The sequence below is a fragment of the Heloderma suspectum genome, chromosome 2 (genome assembly GCF_057233095.1).
Source record: "Heloderma suspectum isolate Gila_16-S chromosome 2, 16-S_ref, whole genome shotgun sequence".
NCBI lineage: Eukaryota > Metazoa > Chordata > Lepidosauria > Squamata > Helodermatidae > Heloderma > Heloderma suspectum.
Genome location: NC_139459.1, coordinates 82423646 through 82446731, shown reverse-complemented (window position 1 = coordinate 82446731; position 23086 = coordinate 82423646). Strand labels below are relative to the sequence as shown.

General features: G+C 42.4%; 1 protein-coding gene across 1 annotated transcript in view; it reads right to left on the bottom strand.

Annotated features, from left to right (window-relative positions):
* GRAMD2B (GRAM domain containing 2B) overlaps window positions 1–23086 on the bottom strand; it is a 57085-nt gene that overhangs the window by 20687 nt on the left and 13312 nt on the right. The window contains exons 2-5 of the mRNA XM_084833979.1: window positions 5910–6026; window positions 2484–2571; window positions 1517–1583; window positions 571–674 (exon numbers count right to left, since the gene is read on the bottom strand). Of these exons, the coding sequence (XP_084690105.1) occupies window positions 571–674; window positions 1517–1583; window positions 2484–2571; window positions 5910–6026 (376 nt within the window). The remainder of the gene's footprint in view (window positions 1–570; window positions 675–1516; window positions 1584–2483; window positions 2572–5909; window positions 6027–23086) is intronic.

Sequence of the window (23086 nt, the reverse complement as noted above, 5' to 3'; positions counted from 1 at the left end):
TCAACCTAACATTTCAATATCATATCATCAGTCTTATAGCAAGGAAGCAGGCCTACAATTCATTTCCAGTAACCATATATTGCCCTTCAGCTAACATATAGTAATAAAGCTTAACCATTTAACCAGCTAAAAATCTTACTAACCAGTAATAATAGTAATAATAATTTTTAAAAGATTTAAAAGGGCACGTATGTATAGGAGATGTAGCTGTGACCAGCTACGTCTCTAATGTAACTTTAGTCTATGAGGGATGAATGAATAGTTCCTTGTTCTCTTACAATTTGACCTGTCCAAAGAGACATCTAGAACTGAAAATGCTAGTCAATGTACAGTGCCATGTTGGTCATAGCAGCAGCTGTGATAATAATGTATCAGGTCACCTTTATTAAGAAACATGACTGCAGCCAGTGCTAAGGAAGTTGAAACAACAAAATATTTATTTACTATTCCTACGTGTATCTTGTTGTTTCCATTAATATTTGCATCATCCTCATCCATATTAATTAAGAATTAGGCATGACTCAATTGAATCATTAAAAAACAACAAGAACAACACATGAATTTACTTACCTTAGTGTCTTTGCCAAAGACCTTAGAATGGAAGCAAATCCAGTTCTCTGATATGAATAGCTTCCCTTGGTACAAAATTTCTTTCTGTAAAGCGCAGGTGAAATCTACAAAGGTCACATGTACCATGTTATCTGTTTCACTTGTGCGATGCTGCAAGCAATGTATTTAATATAATATACACACACAAGATAAATTCCTTAAAAACCCTGCCACCACAAGTACAAGGGATGTTATTCATGGGAAAAAGTAACTTTGCAAAAGCCAAATGGTCTTGGATCATATCCTAGTTTTCTTTTAACCTCAATTTTGAAATTTGGGGAAAAGCTATGCTCATTGGAAGGACAGATACTGAAGCTGAAGCTCAAATATTTTGGCCACCTCATGCGAAGAGAAAACTCCCTGGAAAAGACCCTGATGCTGGGAAAGACTGAAGGCAAAAGGAGAAGGGGACGGCAGAGGATGAGGTGGCTAGATAGCATCAGCGATGCAATGAATATGAACTTGAGCACACTCTGGGAGAGAGTGGAGGACAGGAAGGCCTGACGTGCTATGGTCCACGGGGTCATGAAGAGTCGGACACGACTGAACGACTGAACAACAACTAAATAGCCACTGGATTTGATGGGTTGTATCCAATGTTAGTCTAAGTCCCATTCATTTCAATTGCTCTACTCTATGTAGGACTAACATTGGATACAGCCCTATGTGGAAAAGCAAACCTGCAATTACATCTTGGCTGTGAACCAGAGCAGTCCATCAAAAGATCAAACATCTAAATTCACAAGGCAAATGGACCAAAATCTCTCACTAACATGATAAATAACAACAGAGGTTCCTGCATAATCCTTTTGGCAAAGGAAGCATTAAAAATGGGTAGTGCAATGGAAAATGCAACCTATAAGAATGCAGCATAATAAAACAAGTAAAAGGGAAGTATTCAGCTTACTTTGTCTCAAAGGTTCATCAACAGGGACATCTAGAAACAGCTTGTGAAAGTGTGCATTTGACTTAAACTAAAGTTGAAAAAAACAAGGGAATATATTTTGGTTATTGCTGCATTCACGTTATTTACCACATTTCTACTTGCCACTTCTTAGCCTGTGCCTATTTTATGTAACTAGGAGCACTTTTTCTGCAATAGCAGGTTAAAGGGATCAGGGGTCATGTCAAAAAAACCCATGGGCTGTTTTTAGATTGGGGTGGTTCAGACATCACTATAATTCAGGGTGACCAGCCTCTGTGGCTCCCACAATGGCTCCCAGCATGTGCCTCAACCCACCATGGCTTAAATAAACCACAGTGAGCTGTGGCAATCATGCAAACCAAGCCAATGAGTGCATATGCATCTCTGAAATAGATGGGACAAATAAGGATTATGGGTCTGATAAGAAGGGAATGACATTCCATGGAATGGATCCCAGTGACAGTGGAAACACACACCATATTTCCTTAAACCGGGTAAATAGCCTCAACCCTGTTTCTTCCCTACTGTTGAGAATAGGAAGGCCTATGGATGCACCAGCTGACAACAGCTCACCATTCTGAGGCAATGGGAGTAGGCCAGATGTGCGAATAGTGTTATTATATAGTTTAGTCACTAGGTGGCATTAGACTTAAGTTGCAACTGGGTGGAGTCAGAAGTTTCTTGTTACTGTTCTGTTCCTGTTGAAGGGAGCCAATAAAGTTTTTGTCTAGCTTCCTGACCGGTGTGTCCTCTAGGCCTTCCATGACAGTGGGTAAAATGAGGTAAACGTCATCCTACTGTTTCTAGATCCTGCCCCCACTTCAGTTGTGTGTGTGTGGGGGGAGCTGTATGTCAGCTTTGCCTTATTATTTCAATCCTATCATTTGCAATACTTTTGTTCCCTTAGTCTGCAGATCCCAAGCCAGTGGATATTCCTCATCCTCAGTACCTGATTTGTGCGATGTTTCTTCCTTTCAGACTTTGAGTCGTTCTTGCCATCTGTTACCAAGAAATTATTGTCCACAATTGTCTTTGACCTAGAATAAGGAAACATTGCATGCTTAGTACTGTTTTGATATTCTTGTTCACCAAAGCAGACTTTTCTCTTTCAAAAGCTCATGGGTGGATTTATTGTTAGCCTTTAAAAGATAAGAATAAAGGTTCTTTTACTGAATCAACTTGCTCCTGATAGCTTTGTTTTCCCTTACCATATTTTAAGAACAACTCCAGAAATATAGTAGCTAGGTCTTGAACCAATGTGCTTACTTTGGGGTTTTTGAATTACTACCACTAGACGCTTTGAATCACAGACAGTCCCACTCAGACCTAAGCCACACATTACTTTGAAGACATAACTAGCAGTTACGTCATTCTTTTTTCCCCTTGTAAAACAAATGAATCACTTTTGCGCAATGAAAATTACAGGTACAGGGCTCCCAATCTGGATTGGGATCAAAGTTAAAGAGGCAAGGGGTTAGAGTCCAATATCCTCACACTAGAGTCTTGATACATATTAGGCCCCTGCACTTACTTTAGAGTAAATAAGAAAGACCTGGTTGCTAGCTATGTCTTCAAAGTAATGTGTAAATTATTCATTGTAAGGATACCAGCACAGAAGTACAACGTACTGAACAGACTGAACACCCTGTCATGCTAGGCTGATGACTGACTCTACCCTTCTCACAGGCAACATTAATCAGGTGTAACCTGACTGTACCCTGTTCCAAACCCCTAATTATTGACAATGGTGCCTTATTGAGATGCACACTAATGAAGCATGGCAATCACATCTGTTCTGCCCTGTTGCTCAGCTGGGTGTCTAACTTCAGTGGAGGAAATAAAACTAGCTGGTCCACTCATCATGTGAACAGAGTAAGGAGGAATTTGGCTGCATGTACAGATACACAGGGAAAGAAGGATGGAAATATGAATTGGGATGCATGCACGGGCAGGGTCTGTCAATAATGAGTACATTGTGAAAAGTATACGCAAAATGTCTGCAGGTAACTAGAAAACAATGTGCAGTGGGTACATACCTGCTGTTACTTTATTTATTTATTACATTACTATGCCTTCCCATAGCTGAAGCTGCTCAGAATCTTGGATAGACAAACTGAAGAGCTATCATACATCCACTGTGATCTTAATCCAAGGGTGTCTCAAAATGATTATTTAGCTAAGGAACTGGAAGGACCACAAAATATATTTCCAGGTTTCTACAGCATTATTACTCCAGTTTCCAATAACTAAGGAGTAATTTTGCATTTGCAGATTTAAGAGGGGGAAGGTGAATAAAAGGATTATATATGAGTAGTTACATAACTCCAATGTCAAATTTCTTTATGTGATCAAAAAAGTTAAAATCAGATGTTTGTGAACTGAGAGGGAGGAGGGGAAGAAAAAGAAAGAAAAATGCCTGTGGATAATTAGGGGCTCTCCACTGTCACCATGTCATGCCAAGCTGATGATTGAAGTACCCTTCTCACAGGCAACAATAATCAGGTCTAGGGATGGGCAGGCACCCCCGCTTCCGGGTTCTCCAGGTGCCTGCCCAGCCCCTGCCCCCACTTGCGTGCACCTGGACCCATGCTCGAGTTCCCCGCCACTTGCCGAGCTCACCTGGGTGGCCTCATCGAGCTCCATGATTGCCATTTTTTGAAAAATAAAATGGCAATCGCAAAAATGTGCATATTTGCATATACGTGAGTATGGGCATTTTCGCAAATGCGCATATTTGAGTAAACACAAAATGGGGCCGTGAATAGCCCATATAGGCAAGATTATAGGTGTTTGCTTGCCTGTAATCTTGCCTATATGGGGTATTCATGGCCCCATTTTGCATATATGCAAACACACGCTTTTTTGTGATCACCATTCCCCACCCCACCCCAATGGCGATCATGGAGCTCACCACCTGGGTGAGTGTGGACAGCTTGGCAAGCACAGGGAGGGGGTGAGCAGGGGCAGGGGCTCAGCAGGTGTGGTTTTGGGTGCGGGCGGCAGGGGTCGGTTTCTGCTGGATTCCTGGATGGAATCAGGTGCCCATACCATCCCTAATCAGGTGTAACCTCACTGTACCCTGTCCCAGAGTACAGGTTTACACAAGGGTTGTTTAACCTTCAAATAACCCATCCTGGCTGGGTTCGCACAAGATGGTGCAACCCATGATCACCCTGATCAGGGTTTGCATATTCAAAATGGCAGCTGCACACGCTTGGCACACACCACAGCTTACAGTGAGTATTTAACCCATGATAACCTGCCATGTCATACAAATCAGGTCACACACGCCACCCACTCATACACAAACACCCATTCATTCACACATACACATCCATTTTCAGTCATAACACATACAAACAGGACACACACACAACATGCAGATATAGAGGTGCAACACATACTCCTCCCTCCGGAAAAGCCCCCCTCCAGCCCCTGTGTGGCAAACAGGCTTTTAAAAAGCCTTCATTTGCACCAATGGAAGCTTTTTCAAAGCCTGATTGCAGAGTGGGGAGTGATTTTTCGAGGGGGCTTGCCGTGTTTGGGAAGAAGAGGGTTAGCCCTTCCCTCCCTAGCAGCAACCCTTTCTCTGGAAATGCCCATCCTGTGGCAATTAGGTTTTTAAAAAGCCTGAATGCAGCACAGGCACTGTGATTTTACAAGGATGGCTGCAGCGTTGGAAGATCCTTAGCCCCTCCCTCTCTGACAGTGACCCCTCCCCCAAATGCCCCACACATGCAGCAATTAGGCTTCCTCCCCCCCTTTAAAATCCTGATTGTAGCATAGCATGTGTACACAGCTGCTGATCAGAGATAAGATGCTGTAAGAATGACAGGAATGATATTTTCAGCCAGGGAAAGTTTGTATCTTTGATCAGCTGCTGGGGAGGGGGAGGGGGAGGGGGGAGGGGGAGGGGGAGGGGGAGGGGGGAGGGGGAGAGGGGGGTAGGGGCCTAGAGAAGAAGGTGGTGGGCTGGATAGAGAACCTGTATGCAACCTGCAATCAGGAAGTTTGCCGTGCTTGGGCTAGGGAGTAACCCAGGACAGAAGGTAAGGCCTTATGTGAGTGAGGGTTGTTGATTCAAAAGGTAAAATTCAACACAAACCCTACTTTGAGTAGAGCCACTGAAATACATGGGACTTCAGTTAGTCATGACTAACTTAACTCCCATTCATTTCAGTGGTTCTCCTCTAAGTAGGACTTGTGTTGGATTTTGCCCAAAGTTCTTATTCTGATTCAAAGAACAGGCATATCTGCTTAGGTGGATAAATTCTAAGCGGCCTCTGTTCACAAAATAAACAGTTGTGCTCCTAATGGCTTTCTTTGGAAGAGTTTTAACAGTTTAAAAGCTTCTGCTGTTTGGATTCTTTATTACCATGAAGTTGAAACTTTCTTCTGGTCTTCATAACATTCAACATCACTAGGTGGTCTCACCCCAGGGGATGGTTTTCCAGTCTTCCTCTTTTCTTCTGCTCCATTTTCAGCCTCTGAACTGCAAGAAAGGAATGTTCTTTCTTAGAACTAACAAGAGATAAAATTGCTATCTAACTGCCCAAATTCCAGTTGCCAATTCCAAGCTGCACTGGTATAGTCTGGCTTTCTACATTTTAAAAGCAGAAGTTTAAAAAACCGAACAAAACCAGTTCCTAATGTTAGAGTGGCTTCAGACATTATGTCATGTCGAAGGTGGAGAACCAGAAGCAGATGTGACTTTTACTGTGTGCACCTTTGAAAAATGGAAAATTGAACGTGCATATATCTTTCCTATGAGATGCACAAGCTCCTGACGCAAGGTCAAGTTTGCACATCTACTGACATTTTATTTATGTGTAATAACAGTGAGATGTCTGTATCTGGAACCAATGGTAGTATGTGGAATTGGTTATACCAGGCTTTCCCAACTTGGTGCTCTCCAGATGGGTTGGACTGCAAATCCCATCATACCCAGCCAGCATGCCAATAGTCATGCTGGCTCAGAATGATGGGAGTTGCAGCCCAACACATCTGGACGGCACCTGTTTGGAGAAGATTGGGTTATACCGTTCCATCAATGCATTTTTAGAAATGCATATCTAAAAATTAGGCTGTGCACGGATCCCCCGCTTTGCTTCAGATGCTGCTTCAGACCTTCCAAAGCAGCTCTACTTCACTTTGAACTGATTCAAACCCCATTCACTTCGCTTTGGATCCGGAGCAAGAATCGGATATCGAAATTATTCTGATATTATGTTTTCCCATTGACTTGCATTGGAAAATAGAAATGGCCATAACGTTTTTGGTTTTCATGATAAATACATGACATTTGGGGTTCTGTCAGCCCTCATGGAGGGGATTCCACCTGCCAAATTTCAGAGAGTTTGATCCAGTGGTCTATGTGCTAGGCAGAGTTACATTATCATTTTTTGTGAACCGCCCAGAGAGCTTCGGCTATTGGGCGGTATAGAAATGAAATGAATGAATGAATGAATGAATAAATAAATAAATAAATATTTTTCCAACAAAAACTCTGAAAGCAAAGGCTATAACATGTCACTGTTTCCACAGAACTGCATGAAATTTGGGGTCCTGTCAGCTCCCATGGAGACAATCCCACCTGCCAAATATCAGACAGTTTGGCCAAGTAGTTTGTGTGTTATGCAAGGTAAAATGTGCTGTTCTCAGAAACTGAAACCAAAGGTCATAAAGGGATAATCAGAGAAGTTAGGTGTTTAAGCGGTGATTATTCACGATCCTTAATCTCTGCTGTAGGTTTCTTTGAAGTGCAATACCCCTCTCCCCTTTCCCATTCAGCTTCACAGTGGATGACCTCAGGTTCTCTTTGGCTGAATTTGGAATATACATTACCTGGGAAAACTGGCTGGAGTAGTTTTTGTGCTAATGTGCTATTTTTTTTTTTTTTGGCACACACAAAACAAACATTTTATATTTATTTTATATTTTAATTAAACAAATTTTAGCCACACCACACCTGCCAAATTTTAGACAGTTTTTAATTTTAAAAAATGATGCAAGGGAACCAAAGGAATTGAGAGTGTAGCAAAGTGGACATCATTATCCAGTTTATCTTTATATATGCAGTTGGTGATCTGTTCAGGCGCTGTAAACCTCCACCTTGTGGACCCATATTTCCCCCCCCCCATCTCCTCCATGGGGTCCTGCCTAAGTCTCTTGGGGGTGGGAGACTGAGAGCTTGCAGGAGTCCCAGCAGCACTACCAGCCTTCTGCTTGCGCCTGCTGGGACCTGGGGCCCTCTTCCCTGAGCAGGACCATTTGGTGTTGCCTCCTCAAGTGCAGGAGCAGGCTGCTGTGCTGTAGTGCCCTGGCTGTTTCCCCCTGCTCAGAGATGTCTTGCAGTGGTGGCAGATGCCAGTGCTGGGATCCGCTCCCACCTCAAAGTGGTCCCACACAATGCTGCCCTGACATTTCTGTGGAGACAGAGACCACCCGCCTCGAGTCTTGGGAGTCACCACACGAGCAGGGCAAACAATGGAAGAAGAGTTGGGTACTGGAGTCTCTGCCTGCAGCTCGTCCTCCCCCACATGCTGGAGGCTCTCCTGCTCTTCGTCCTCCACCATGCTGAGGACATCAGACACCTCCGACGTAACATCCATCATCGGGCTCCCCTCTTCCACTACAGAAGGAGACAGTGCTCCTTTGGCAGCAGTGCCACTGCTGCTGCCTGAACCAGCCTCCTCAAACAGTGACTCCCGGGTACTGCAACTCTCCTCCACGCTCTGCTGCCCTGCTACACCAGGACACACTATCCAGACTGGGGGAGAGCCAGCTTGCCTACCACTGCTGCTACTCTCAGCGGCACCTCGCCCACCTCTGCCCCTGCCAACAACACCCTGAAGATGCCTCATATTGGGCTTACTTGCTTTGCCTACCAGCACTGCTAGTCCCAGTGGCACCTCGCCCGCCCCTGCCCCGCCAACAAGACCCCAAAGATGCCCCATATTGGGCTTGCTTGCTTTGCGACACACAGTGTAGTGTTATGTTATTTAAATAATAGCTGTTAATGTGTGTGCGGTGCTTTGCCCACTGTTTTTTGAAATGTGGACTGTGTAGTGCTTTGCCACACACTGTTTGCCTGTCCCCACAGCACAAGCGCACACACACATGAGCAAAAGAAAAGCAAACACTGAACTACCTACAAGCAAAGGAGGGAGGAGGACTATTATCCTAACAGAAGAGAAAAGGGCTTTTTTGTAAGGAAAATTGATTTAAAAAATGGGAATGGAAGGAATACAGGAATACAGAAGAGGGGTGGAGGGCAGCCAAGAACAAGGACAAGAAAGTAATGTGTGTGTGTGTGTGTGTGTATATACACACACATATACACAGAATGAAAATAAGGGCAAAGTGATGGTTGGGAGAGAATTGAGAATGTGGGGTGGGGGGAAGTAAAGAACGAGGCGAAGCAACTAAACTGAAATTTTCTAGTTTTTTAAATGAACAAACAAGAAGAATGAAAGGTAAAACCTATTAGGGAAGGGTGGGGTGGGGGGAGACTAAGAACCACAGAGGAAACTCAAACTAAGTACTAAATGTTTGGTTTTTAAAATGAAGAATCTACAAAAGAAACAAAGAGAATAGTTAAATTAATAAAGAAGAAACACAAAGCTGCACACACAGGATCTCTAACAACAACACCACCACCTAACCAGCGCTCTCTCTCTCATACACAATGAGCAAACACAGGCTGATCTCTCCACTCCAATATTCCCACCCCCTCCTCCACCACTGTCATTGATTGGAGGCTGCCGGGTTCCGGGTTTTAGCCTTACTAAAACATTATGATGCAATCCAAGATCTGAAATTAAAAATATATAGAAAAAATTGAATCTCAAATGCCAGTTTTATCTAATACTACAAGCCCAATAATATTTTAATTGGGCATAATCCAATTGAAATCAATGGGAGGTATTGATAAGGAAATGTGCTTAGGATGGGGTCATTACTGTGAAACATAGAGATTTTCTGCTCAGGAAGACTGCAGTATTTGAGACACAGACTGGGTTCAGATGACATGCTGGAGGTCCTGTGAGTTATTTAACACATGATGATCCGTGCTGCCCATGGGCACCATATTGCATATGTAACCCCCACTTGGGGGCTGTCATGTTGTGCAAACCCAGGGAACATGGGTTATGTGAGAGTTAAACAACCCTCACATAACCCTAAAACAGACCATGGGTTATGTGAGGGTTGCTTATTCCAAATGGCAGCCTTGCATGCCCTGCAGCAGGTGTTGTGTGAACAGCCCCAGAGTTCACTCCCCCCACTCTATTAATCCTCCTCCCCCCCAAAATTGTCCTGGATTAAAGTCTTTATCCATTCTTGGATGCAAGACAAACAGTGCTAGTCCAAGACATTTCAGGCAGCAGAGTCCAAAGGGCAAATACTTTAAGGGTGCAATCCTATGTATGTTTAGATAGAAAAAAGTCCTACAACTCCCAGCATTCCCCAGCCAGCATAGGACTTTTTTCTGTCTAAAAATGCATAGGATTGTGCCCTAAGAAGTCTTGCTGCATCATTCAGACACTAATTTCTACCTTCATCCAGCAGTGGAATTCAGTCTGGGCCCAAGGTCCCTCCAGCTGACCTAGTTATTGTAAAGGGTGGGCCCATCTTACGTGTCTCAATATGTAATTACTTGTGTTAGGTTAATAAAAAAAACAATCCAAATATTTAGAAAATTAACTGTCTGGGTTTTTATTTTAATCAAAAGATTATTACCCTGCCCCCCAGTTAAATAGGCTGTTCCAGAATGCCCCATGTATGTTAGATTGCCTTGCCTCTTGGCCTATGTGCTTAACAATGAATGATAGTAGTGCCCTCCTATCATCTGTGGGGACCAACCTTCTTCTTGACATAGAATTCCACCCCTGCCTTCAACTGCCCCCTGTAGGGTGGCCATGTGTTCTCTCTTACAGAGGACAGTCCTGTATTTGAAGGGTTGCCAGAGGGCTGTCCTCTGTTTTGAAGATGACCTCTGTTTGAAGGGCTTTCCAGTCCAGTTTAAAGATGAAGAACCATCAGAGGGAAAAGCTGGTTCTTGAAGTTGCCCATCAACAGTGCCTGGACATCAGACTGAGCAAGACACAGAGGTCACCTGGTCACAGTCACCCAGAATATGGTGAGATGTACAGTATTTATCTTTAAATATAATAGTTATTTCTAAATTTGAATCTATATCTATACACATATGCAAATTTTATGCAGATTGGTTTCCCCTTTTGTTTCTCTTTTTTGGCAATTCATCAGTGGCCACCCTATGGTGCTACCTAAATCAGGTCACTTTGCCCTCCTATGTGGCAGGGCCAGCCCTTAGATGATAGTCTTAGGAATCATAAGGCATTATTATAACAGAGAGACTACTGTGTCAGTCTGTACATATAGCACTTCAGGGTTCTTTTTGTGAATCTTGCCAACAGGAGCAAGATGAAGGTAAAATACCTTGTTGAAAGGCAAATAAAGAAAGCTACTTGGTATATTGAAATAAGACTACTTTGTTTTGCTAATACAGGAAGCAAATGTTGTATCTGTTCTGAGCAAGATGAGCTGCCCAGCAAAGGTCAGAGAAGAAATAGCTGCCTCAGTGAGTTTGCAGCCCATAGAATCACTTGACTGGTTCTGCACAAAAGGACTAGATCCAACTTTTGGGCAGGAAATGGCTTGATTAGCAATCAAATGTAAAATGCACTATGCTCAGTCCTAAACATGTGTATGTGGAAATAGGGATGAACAAATCTGCCAAGATCAATTTCTCATTTTTCCAGTCTTAAATTCAGTTCATCCCAAACTTTAAGAATGTTTTTTTTCCTAAAGTTTGCATGAAAATCCATATACATTTTTGTGGACATTTCTCCTAATACATCCAATTTGGATGCATTTTTGCCTAATATACACATTTTTGCAAACAATTTTACTATAGTGCATATTTGAACATTATTTTCTCTAATATACAAATTTTTGTATGCATTTTTTGATTGAACATCACTCAAAATTGGGAAAAGTGCAAATTTCGAAGGATAACTGAGTTTCAGTATGCGAAGTGGTTAAAAAAAATGCAAAATTAGGTACGTTCACGTTAAAATGTGAACTGAAAGAATTTCTCCCCCATTCCTGTGTGGAAGCCAGTTTCATTTATGTCAGTGGAACTTGTTTCCAAGTAAACATGCTTAGTATTGTAACCTTTAGCGACTGGTAAATTGTTCCTGTAAAATGAAACTTGTTTAAAGTAACAAAATAAACCATTGCTCTCTGTCTGCGTCTCCACATTTTCACCCAGGTAACCTGAGTTAAGTTCCCTTTAATAAAAAGTTCTGAAGTTCAAGAATTCTTCAAGCTTATATCCAGTGACAATGAAAAATGCAAGAGTGTTTTCCTCTGTAACTAGACAAGTTGCATAGTTTTTCACCAATAGAAATTGATTCAGTGTTTCTCATTCTCTAGGAACGCAACAGCTCAGAATGAAAACAGTCATTGAACAGTAACTTTAAAATTTATCTTTCCCCTTTCTGAACTCCTGAGATAGAGATGCTTTGGCAGTTGTACTGATAAACAGTCTTTCCGCTATGGGATTAATAATCCAAGTTGTGCATAGCAAGAGGGGGATAAAACAGCTCAATACCAAAGCTTCATATGTTCATCTCTCCTAGACAATATTATTGGCATTTTTTTCAGGGATTGTATCTGAGCGCTGCGATCATTATTTTCATCAGCATTATGAGCAAGCATAACTTAGAATGTTATTTTTGCTTTATGCTTGTTAAGTAATGTACGAGGGGAAGAAAAAATGCAGTTAAAATGATGTAATTTTAGGTTACACACTGGAAAGAGAGAGGTTTTCTTTTAGCTACCATTTTATTTATTAAGATGGTTGCATTTTGCCATCTTGTGCCAGTGCACTTTGAGGTGTCTTACAGTCAGGTAGCATAAACACCAATAATATTGCATAGTAAAACAAACGATAATAAAAATATAAAATAAAACCCAAGCAACAGTAGAACAAATTCCACCTACACCATAAAAGCACAAATCTTAGAATAGCAGCTCAGAAGACCCCAATGGCCTCTGAAATATGATGGCTTTTACTTGTTGCCAAAAAGATGGCAGTGAGGGGCAAACTGTACTTCTCCACCCAGGAGGAAGGAAGTTCACACTACTATCACTGTTTTAAAAATGGTTGTAATTTAAATTAAAGCATATGGTAGATGCCTCTTTAGGAGTTATTTTTGCATATGGAGTTTGATTAGCTAATAAAAGATTGTAAATGTAAGTCTTCTTCAAGCCTTGTTGAAATTGGAACATAGCCCCCAGTCAAGTATTTACGAAGATTTGGGTGTCTATATTTAAAGAAATGCCTATATTTAAAAGGTAGTTGGTTCACTTCTTCACATTTGTAGAAGACAACATGTTGGAAGGGTCAAAGAAAGTCCTGGCTTCTGTGCAAACACTTCTGGACAAAGTGTTTGCACTGAAAATGCTTTGCCTCCCATGGACATCTTTGAACTAGTTTGGGAGTGCTGGGTGTTCCCACCCACTTTCAACCCATCCTTTGCCTTTCCCCCTTTCTGGTGGGGATGCAGACACAGTGGAGTCACTGATCAGAGCTAACTGGACAATGCAATATAAACCCCAGAGTGTTGCTGCTAACAAGGACACTTAACCAATCAGGGCTGGCCCTACCACCAGGTGGAGTGAGGCAGATTCCTCAGACAAGAGATAGTTGGTGACATGGTAAGGCAGCAAATGGTTAATTATTCATTTATTATGGGAGTGGGAGAGGTGCCCCATTAGCCTCAGGTGCCAAAATAACTCGATTGGCCTTAGGTGCTACTGCCCACCTAGACTTGGGTGGGAGGTGCCATTTGCTGCTCCTTCTCAGGCAGCAAAATGTCTTGGACCAGCCCTGTAGCCAATGCAGGTTGTGTTCCTTAGATACTCCCTGACAATCATGGCTTTGCAGGAGCCTCAGCTAGCTGAAGAGAAGGGATGGAGTGAGGAGCATAGGAGAAAGGGAAGAGCAAGGGAAGAGAAAGGGTGAGTGGGGAATTTTGAAAGGTAAGGCTCTTCCATGCACTCATGTGGACTCCCTCAGCCTACTTGTGAATTTTACAGGCCTTCTGCTAGTTAACACCCAATCAGCCAATACTGCATGTGCCATAAAAAGGATAAAGATAATTTTAAAAGTACATACTTTATATAGCCCAGTTAAAAATAGTAATAACTTACACAGTTGAGGGGGGTGTTTGCTTGTAACCATGTGTAAGAATGAACTGTGTTTAGACCCAGTGGAGAAGATACAGAGAGGTATTAATATGTTATTCAAACCTGTGCTGCAAATCCTAGCAATTCCCATTTAAATGAGAGAATTTGCATTTGCATCCTGTCCTTGCTTCCATCGAGTCAAAATAACTTGATCTGATTAATATTATCCACAAGGAAGCATGTTGTTTTTCACAGTAGAGCCCCTAGACTATAAAATGTGGATGGTAAACAGGTTTGGAAATCTGCAGAAGAGGAAGATGACGTCCATGCATATTTCCATTCTATCTTCGGATATCTCCATTGGCAATCTAATTGCTGTGTGACATGACATTTAAAACTGGTAAATAAAAAGGGAGGCTTGAAATATAGAAAGAACTCTGGAAACTGTCCATTGAAGTGTTTTGAAAGAGAAAACAGAAACACCTTTAGATTGTTGTTAATTAGGGTTTTTGGAGGTGCCTTGCTTCTGTCTCATAGCCCAAAGAATTTCCCTGCTTCATAAAATTTAAGAGAGATCATAGATAAAAATGTCCTTCTAAAAAAATGTAATTGGAAAATGATGGTTTCCACCATTAGATATTTTCATCTTTAAGTAACAGTCTGTAACAGAGTAACAGTCCAGAACTGCTGTGGGACTTTCTCAAAATCCACTTTTCCCACCTATGTTTTGCTTTTAAATAATATCCTGATATAAATTAATGTACTGCTCTGTGTAACTTGCTATTAACCTTCATGAAATACATCATATGAAACCTATTTGTCTGACAGCTGTATGTGTGAAATAGCAGATGTTAATGCACCAATTGCTAAGGTAATTTAAAAGGACAACGGAGTAATTAGCTCATCCAAGAATGGAAAGACATTTCTTCAGTTTTACAGTAATATTAACGTTAGGATTACCAAAGCTTTTGGAATGGCATTGTGCACGGGCAATTAAAAAAAAGCCATAAAGTGATCTGTACAGGAAGTTGAATTAATAACTCATATATTTGCAATGTAGAGGAAAAGGATTCATCATGTGTTTAAGCCAGTTCTAGGATGAAACTGTCAATTATTTCCAAAATCTGTACAGCCACTCCTTAAACATTAATCTCCACATCCTAGTGTGATATGTACTAGGTGGAAACAAATCCATGCCAAATTTCAGTCATGTTCACCAGAAGTAAGCAGATTTTTCAGCCAATGGTATGAAAATTACATGTTATTCTCCCTTTATAATTTTATAAAATGATGATTTTTTACAAACTCTTTTATATTAGTGACCTGAAAGGACAGAAAACATCCTTAGAATCTGATGTCTGAATAAAGAGAGGACTATTAGCAAAGGACAATGTCCATATGGGCCAACAGGAACAACACAGTGGGGACCTTTCTGCCAAGTCCATTTTTTGTGCAATATATGCACACTTGTGCACAGTTCATATGTTTCCCCCTCAACTTTGCACTTCTGAATTGGTTCCAAGGCAAAGCAGATGAGTTAGAACTAGTATAATATGATTTAATTCAGCCAACAGAGTGCAGAAGCTCATAAGAACATAAGAAGAGCCATGCTGGATCAGACCAAAGATCCATCTAGTCCAGCATTCTGTTCAGGCAGTGGCCAACCAGCTGCCTGTGGGAAGCCCACAAGTAGGACATGAATGCAATAGCACCTTCCCACCCATGTTCTCATGAAACTGGTGTACATAGGCATATTGCCTCTGATAATGGAGGTAGCATATTGTCAGAAATGGATTGTCCTTCCCCCTTCACAGTCAACACTACAAAGAGACAAAGCTTCAGGCTAATACTACTTTATTTTGCTAGAAACTAGCCTCTTCACAAATGCAGGTTCCAGGAAACTCTCAGACTGCCTTGGGCCCCTAAACAACTAATCTGTGATCCCTAATTAGAGGAGATGAACTTGGAGGATAGCGAAGTTGCTGATAGTTTGGGCATGAACCTCACTGCCAGACTTGCTTCACAGTGATGCCCCTCCCTAGCGTGGCTCCCTCCTACATTGGCTTCCAAGAGTGGCTAGTCTGGCCAAGCATCTGAGCCCTGCCCCTAACTTTTCTTGCTTTGCTTTGCGACATGCTCTAGTATCTCTCAAGTCACGCCCCTCCTTCTCCTCCGAAACTTGAGTTCTCATGGTGGTGGGGGGGCAGCAACTCAGCCTGTGCCATCTGTTTGTCAAGGTCTTTGAAGGAAACTTTCCCAGCATCTTGGCTCCTTAGGGAGGGACCCTCTCCTGGCCTCTGATATAGGTGCTCAAACTCTCATTCAGAATCGAAGCTGTCAGACATCTCAAGGTGCTTGGAATCAGGGATGACACACATAGCCATCAGACATCACACATAGCCATCATAACCACTGATAGCCTTATCCTCCATGAATTTGTCAAATTGCCTTTTAAAACCATCTAAATTGGTCCCCATCATTATATTTTGTGGCAGTTAATTCTTTAGTTTAATTATGAGCTGCGTGAAGGAGTATTTCATTTTTTCTGTCCTAAATCTGTCACCATTCAGTTTCATGGGATGACCCAAGGTATTATGAGAGAGGGAGAAAAATATCTCCCTATCCACTTTCTCCACACTATGCATAATTTTGTATACCTCTATCACAGCATATTCCTGTTGGTGCACCAGCATTTATTGATGAAAAAATCCACTGATACAAATGTTACTCAAACTTGTTACTCTTTGTCAGGAAAGAACAAGACTGAGGTACCTTTGGTGGGAGACAAGAGGAGGGTGGGGGATGTTGACCTGGTGTTGAATGGGGTACGGTTACCCTTGAAAGACCAGGTCCACAGCCTGGGAGTCATTTTAGACTCCCAGCTGTCCATGGAGGCTCAGGTGTCAGCCATGAGCCGGACAGCACTGTTCCAACTCCATCTGATACAGCGGCTGCGCCCCTTCCTTCCCGACCATCTGCTCCCATCGGTAGTACATGCCGTGGTCTCCTCTCATTTAGATTACTGTAATGCGCTCTACGTGGGGTTACCCTTGTAGACAGTTTGGAAGCTGCAGCTGGTACAGAACGCGGCGGCTTGCCTGATTAAAGGCAGCCGCCGGTGTGATCACATCACTCCGGTGCTGATTGCACTGGTTACCAGTTGTTTTCTGGGTCAAATTCAAGGTGTTGGTTTTGACCTTTAAAACTCTATATGGTTCCGGCCCAGCCTATCTCAAGGAGCGCCTCAAGCAACACCAGACAGGCCGCTTAACAAAATCAGCCTTGGATAGCCTTGTCTCTGTCCCATCAGTCAGGACAGCTAGACTAGTGAGGATGAGGGAGAGGCCTTCTCTGTGGTGGCCCCCACTCTGTGGAACTCCCTCCCTAGTGAACTCTGCCATGCCCCTCTTTAACGAGCTTCCGCCATGCATTAAAAACGTGTTTGTTCAGGCAGGCATTTGGGGTGGGTTAGGGTATTTTTAGAAATATGATGTTTTTAAATGTAGAATTTTATTGTTTTAAATTGTTTTTATTATTGTACATCACCCAGAGTGGCTGGGTGACCAGCCAGATGGGCGATTAATAAATTTAATAAACAAACAAACAAACAAACTAATGTAAAGAGTAAGAGCATCCTGCTGTCCAAGTATTCTGTACTGGACTTGGGCAGGGGGCAAGGAGCAGGGACGAGTATGCTTGTACCTAGATTTAATGGGGACAGGGGGGAAATCTCTTCTCCCCGTTCGATAACATGTGAACAGGATAGTATGCTACTGGCCCTGAAGGGACTTGTTTGGTTCTGCTATAGAAAAATGCTGTCAGGTCAAGTGGCTTTGTTTTAGGAAATTTCCCTTGAGAAGGGTTTGAAGAGTTTTTAATTTGACTGAAGATGAAGAGTGCTTCCAGGTGAGGCTTTTACAGTGTAATCACCCTGCATCATCCATGGAATTTTACATGTGTGTGTGTGTGTGTCCAGATGTTGTTGTCTTCTATTTGTAGTCCTCCTGTGTTTTCGTACCACTTCTTCCATCTTTTTTCTTTCTACTAAAAAAAATAAATCAAGGTGGAAAAGATGGAATAGCTACACACTGTATTTTGATTGGTAGTGTTAAGAACCATCTGGAGGCACTGTAGGACCTCATGTAAGAAATTGCATTATGAGAAGTAACCCTTCTCTAGTCTTCCACTGAATTCAATGAAGCCTTGTTTCTGACTCCCTCTGCCCCATTCTGTTCTTTTATTGCAGTTCACAGAGCCAAAAGGTTTTTTTTTCTTTTCCCCAACCCAGACTCTCTAATAATTATGTTTGGCTATTTATTTATTTTTATTTATTTACAATATTTATATACTGCTCCTCATCAGAAGATTAGATAATATAGAAATGTAAAAATAAATAAATAAATAAATAAATAGCCATAAACTGGATTACAGATAGGTAATACTCCTATGTTTCTCCAGTCTAGAAGAGCCTACATATTTGTTAGGGCAGCAGCCCAATTAAAGACATTTTAATCAATTTATCATGACTTTTAGTCAATTAATCATCAATTAAATTTGTAGATGGGTAAAAACAGTATTTCTGAGCATTTAAAACCAATTAACTAATTAATCAATTACACATTGTAGCCATCATATGTGTTGGTCTGTATAGCGTAGATTTGAGGCATTTTTCTATTCTTTCTAATCATAAGATGTGTGTCTGTGATTGTGATTGTGAATGCTTCCTGACATTGAAGTTATGTTCCACAATGAATGGGCTTGTTCCTATAATAACACATCACCTTTTGAGCTGTGTTATTTGAAATGTAAAATGACCAGTTCCATGCCTTTTTCTTGCTTTCACCAAAGAATAGTTAAGGACTGTTGAAATTTAGGATGTTAGTTCCTGATTAAAGGATGGATAAAGCATTGATGATAATCCCTATGGTTAGTCACTGAAGCCAAAAGCAGAGCAGATACCCAAATAGCTACATTTGTTTGCATACTTATATGTATGTGTCTTTGAATGGAGGGTCTTGATGTCGTGGATGAGGAATATGTAAAAGTAAAGATTCCACGGACTGATCTGGTGTCTTAATATGTAACTTTGTCTGTCTGGAATTAAAAAAAAAAAGTTACATATTAAGACACCAGATCAGTCCGTGGAATCTTAACTTCTACATATTCCTCATCCACTTTTTCTGTCTGGAATCCCCTTCATGGATCACTGCCTTGTTGTGGCGAAGGGGCTTGCGTAACTCAGTGAAGCCATAAGCTATGCCATGCAGGGCCACCTAAGACGGATAGGTCATGGCGGACAGTTCTGACAAAATGTGGTCCACTGGAGAAGGAAATGGCAACCCACTCCAGTATTCCTGCCAAGAAAACCCCATGGAACGTATCACAAGGCTAAAAGATATGACGCCGGAAGATGAGCCCCTCAGGTCAGAAGGTGTCCAATATACTACTGGGGAAGAGCAGAGGGTATTTCCAAGTAGCGCCAGAAAGAGTGAAGCGGCTGGGCCAAAGCCGAAAGGACACTCAGCTGTGGATGTGTCTGGTGGTGAAAAGAAAGTCCGATGCTGTAAAGAACAATATTGTTTAGGAACCTGGAATATAAGATCAAAGAATCAAGGTAAGCTGGAGATGGTCAAACATGAGATGGGAAGATTGAACATTGATATCTTGGGAATCAATGAACTAAAATGGACAAGCATGGGCAAATTTAATTCAGGTGACCATCATATCTACTACTGTGGGCAAGAATCCCTTAGAAGAAATGGAGCAGCACTCATAGTTAACAAAAGGGTGGGAAAAGCAGTACTGGGGTACAATCTCAAAAACAATAGAATGATCTCAGTACGAATCCAAGGCAAACCATTCAACATCACAGTAATTCAAATCTATGCCCCAACCACTAAGCCGAAGAAGCTGAGGTTGATTGGTTCTATGAAGACCTACAACACCTTCTAGAACTAACACCAAAAAAAGATGTCCTTTTCATCATAGGGGCTTGGAATGCTAAAGTAAGAAGTCAAGAAATCACCGGGATAACAGGCAAGCATGGCCTTGGTGTACAAAATGAAGCAGGACAAAGGCTAATAGAGTTTTGCCAAGAGAACACGCTGAACATAGCAAACATGCTTTTCCAACAGCACAAGAGGTGACTCTACACATGGACATCATCAGGTGGTCAATACTGAAATCAGATTGATTATGTACTTTACAGCCAAAGATGGAGAAGCTCTATACAGTCAGTAAAAACAAGACCTGGAGCTGACTGTGGCTCAGATCATGAGCTTCTTAATGCAAAATTTCAGCTTAAATTGAAGAACATCGGGAAGACCATGAAACCATTCAGGTATGACCTAAATCATATCCCTTCTGAATATACAGTGGAGGTGAGGAAGAGATTTCAGGGATTAGACCTGATAGACAGAGTGCCTGAGGAACTATGGACAGAGCTCCGTAAGTTCTAGGGATGTACGAAACACTTACCTGGTTTCGCCCAGGGACATCCGCGGTGGGGGGAGGTGCTCCGTCCCTCCCCCCAAAATCCTCGACAGGGGGAGAGGTGATCCGTTCCTCCCCCTCGGAATCCTGCCAGGCTGCGGAGCCGCCGGCCAGGCCAACCTGCAGCAGGGCCTCCAGCCGCTGACGGGCTGCTCCGGACGCAAATGGCGTCCTGAGTAGGGGACGCCATTTACGTCCCTGCTTTAGCCATGATAGGCTATGTAAATATTTACGTAGCCTGTCACGGACTACCATAGGGACGCAAATGGCGTCCCCTACTCAGGATGCCATTTGCTTCTGCAGCAGCCCGGCAGCAGCCGGAGCTGCCACTGCCGAAGCCGGAGCCAGGTAGGCTCCGTTTTGCGGGTTGGTGGGGCAGGTTGCTCCGTTCCGCCACGGATTCCGGGGGGGGGGGCGAATTCACTGGAATTCGCCCCCCCTGGGATCTGTGGCAAAATTCTCTAACATCCCTCTCCGTAACATTGTTCAGGAGGCAGCAACTAAGTCCATCCCAAAGAAAAACAAATGCAAGTGGCTGCCTGATGAAGCTTTACAAGTAGCTGAGGAAAGAAGGGAAGCAAAAAGCAAGGGAGAAAGGGGAAAATATATCCAACTGAATGCAGATTTCCAGAGAATAGCAAGGAGAGACAAGAAGGCCTTCTTAAATGAGCAATGCAAAGAAATCAAGGAAAACAATAGAATGGGAAAGACTAGAGATCTTTTCAAGAAAATCGGAGATATCAAGGGAACATTTTGTGCAAAGATGGGCATGATAAAGGACAAAGGAGGCAGGGACCTAACAGAAGCAGATGAGTTTAAGAAGAGGTGGAAAGAATACACAGAAGAACTATACAGGAAAGATCTGAATGTCCCTGATAGCCATGCTAGTGCGGTCACTGAACTTGAGCCAGACATCCTAGAGAGTGAAGTCAAATGGGCCTTAAGAAGCATTAGTAACAACAAAGCTAGCGGAGATGACAAAACTCCAGCTGAGCTATTTAAAATCCTAAAAGATGATGCTGTTAAAGTGCTGCACTCAATATGCCAACAAATTTGGAACACTCAACAGTGGCCACAAGACTGGAAAAGGTCAGTTTACATTCCAATTCCAAAGAAGGACAATGCCAAAGACTGTTCAAACTACCGTACAATTGCGCTCATTTCACATGCCAGCAAGGTGATGCTCAAAATCCTACAAGCTAGCCTTCAGCAGTATGTGAACCAAGAACTACCGGAAGTACAAGCTGGGTTTCGAAGAGGCAGAGGAACTAGAGATCAAATCGCCAACATTTGCTGGATCATGGAGAAAGCAAGAGAGTTCCAGAAAAATGTCTATTTCTGTGTCATTGACTACGCTAAAGCCTTTGATTGTGTGGATCACAACAAAATGTGGCAAATTCTTAAAGAGATGGGAATACCAGACCACCTTACCTGTCTCCTGAGAAACCTGTACGAGGGTCAAGAAGCAACAGTAAGAACCGGACATGGAACAACCGATTGGTTCCAAATTGGGAAAGGAGTACGACAAAGCTGTATATTGTCGCCCTGCTTATTTAACTGATACACAGAGTACATCATGAGAAACGCCAGGTTGGATGAATCACAGGTTGGAATTAAGATTGCCGGGAGAATTATCAACAACCTCAGATACGCAGACGATACCACCCTAATGGCAGAAAGCGAAGAGGATCTAAAGAGCCTCTTACTGAGGGTGAAAGTGGAGAGTGCCAAAGCTGGTTTGAAACTCAACATTAAAAAAAAGAAGATCATGGCATCTGGCCCCATCACTTCCTGGCATATAGAAGGGGAAGAAATGGAAGCAGTGAAAGATTTTATTTTCTTGGGCTCCAAGATCACCGCAAACGGTGACTGTAGCCATGAAATTAAAAGACGCTTGCTCCTTGGGAGGAAAGCTATGGCAAACCTAGACAGCATAGTAAGAAGCAGAGACATCACCATGCCGACAAAGGTCCATCTAATCAAAGCTATGGTTTTCCCAGTAGTAACATATGGCTGTGAGAGCTGGACTATAAGGAAGGCTGAGCGCCGATGAAGAATTGATGCTTTTGAACTGTGGTGCTGGAGAAGACTCTTATGAGTCCCCTGGACTTCAAGGAGGTCAAATCAGTCAATCCTAAAGGGAATCAATCCTGAGTGCTCATTGGAAGGACAGATACTGAAGCTGAAGCTCAAATATTTTGGCCACCTAATGCGAAGAGAAAACTCTCTGGAAAAGACCCTGATGCTGGGAAAGACTGAAGGCAAAAGGAGAAGGGGACGGCAGAGGATGAGATGCTAGATAGCATCACCGATGCAACGAATATGAACTTGAGCACACTCCGGGAGAGAGTGGAGGACAGGAGGGCCTGGCATGCTATGGTCCATGGGGTCACGAAGAGTCAGAGATGACTTAACGACTGAACAACAACAACAGTTAGGTATCTAAATAAATAGCTTTTGATAAGTCACTTTTGATTTTGTCTGGGAATTCATGGGACCCTTACACCCCATTTTGAGAAGTCTTGTTTCTAAAGTGCTGCAAAAATTGCTGTGGACGAAAAGATGGAAAGCCTCTGCTATAATCTGAACAAGACGGTGCCTAATCTTTTCAGACCTTTCTCTGTAGTCCTGATGTGTCTCCATCTTTGCCTATAAGCCAGGTATTTCTAATAATAAATGAAGTGATGGTCCTGACACTATGGCTTGTGATCTTCTAGGTCTTTTTGTTTTGTTTTACACAGACAGATTGGACTCTAAGGGTGCTTCTAGACACACGCCCTACCAATCAAAAGGCAATTAAAACTTTTCCTCCTTAACAATTTATTTTTTGTGATAAGAAAAAAG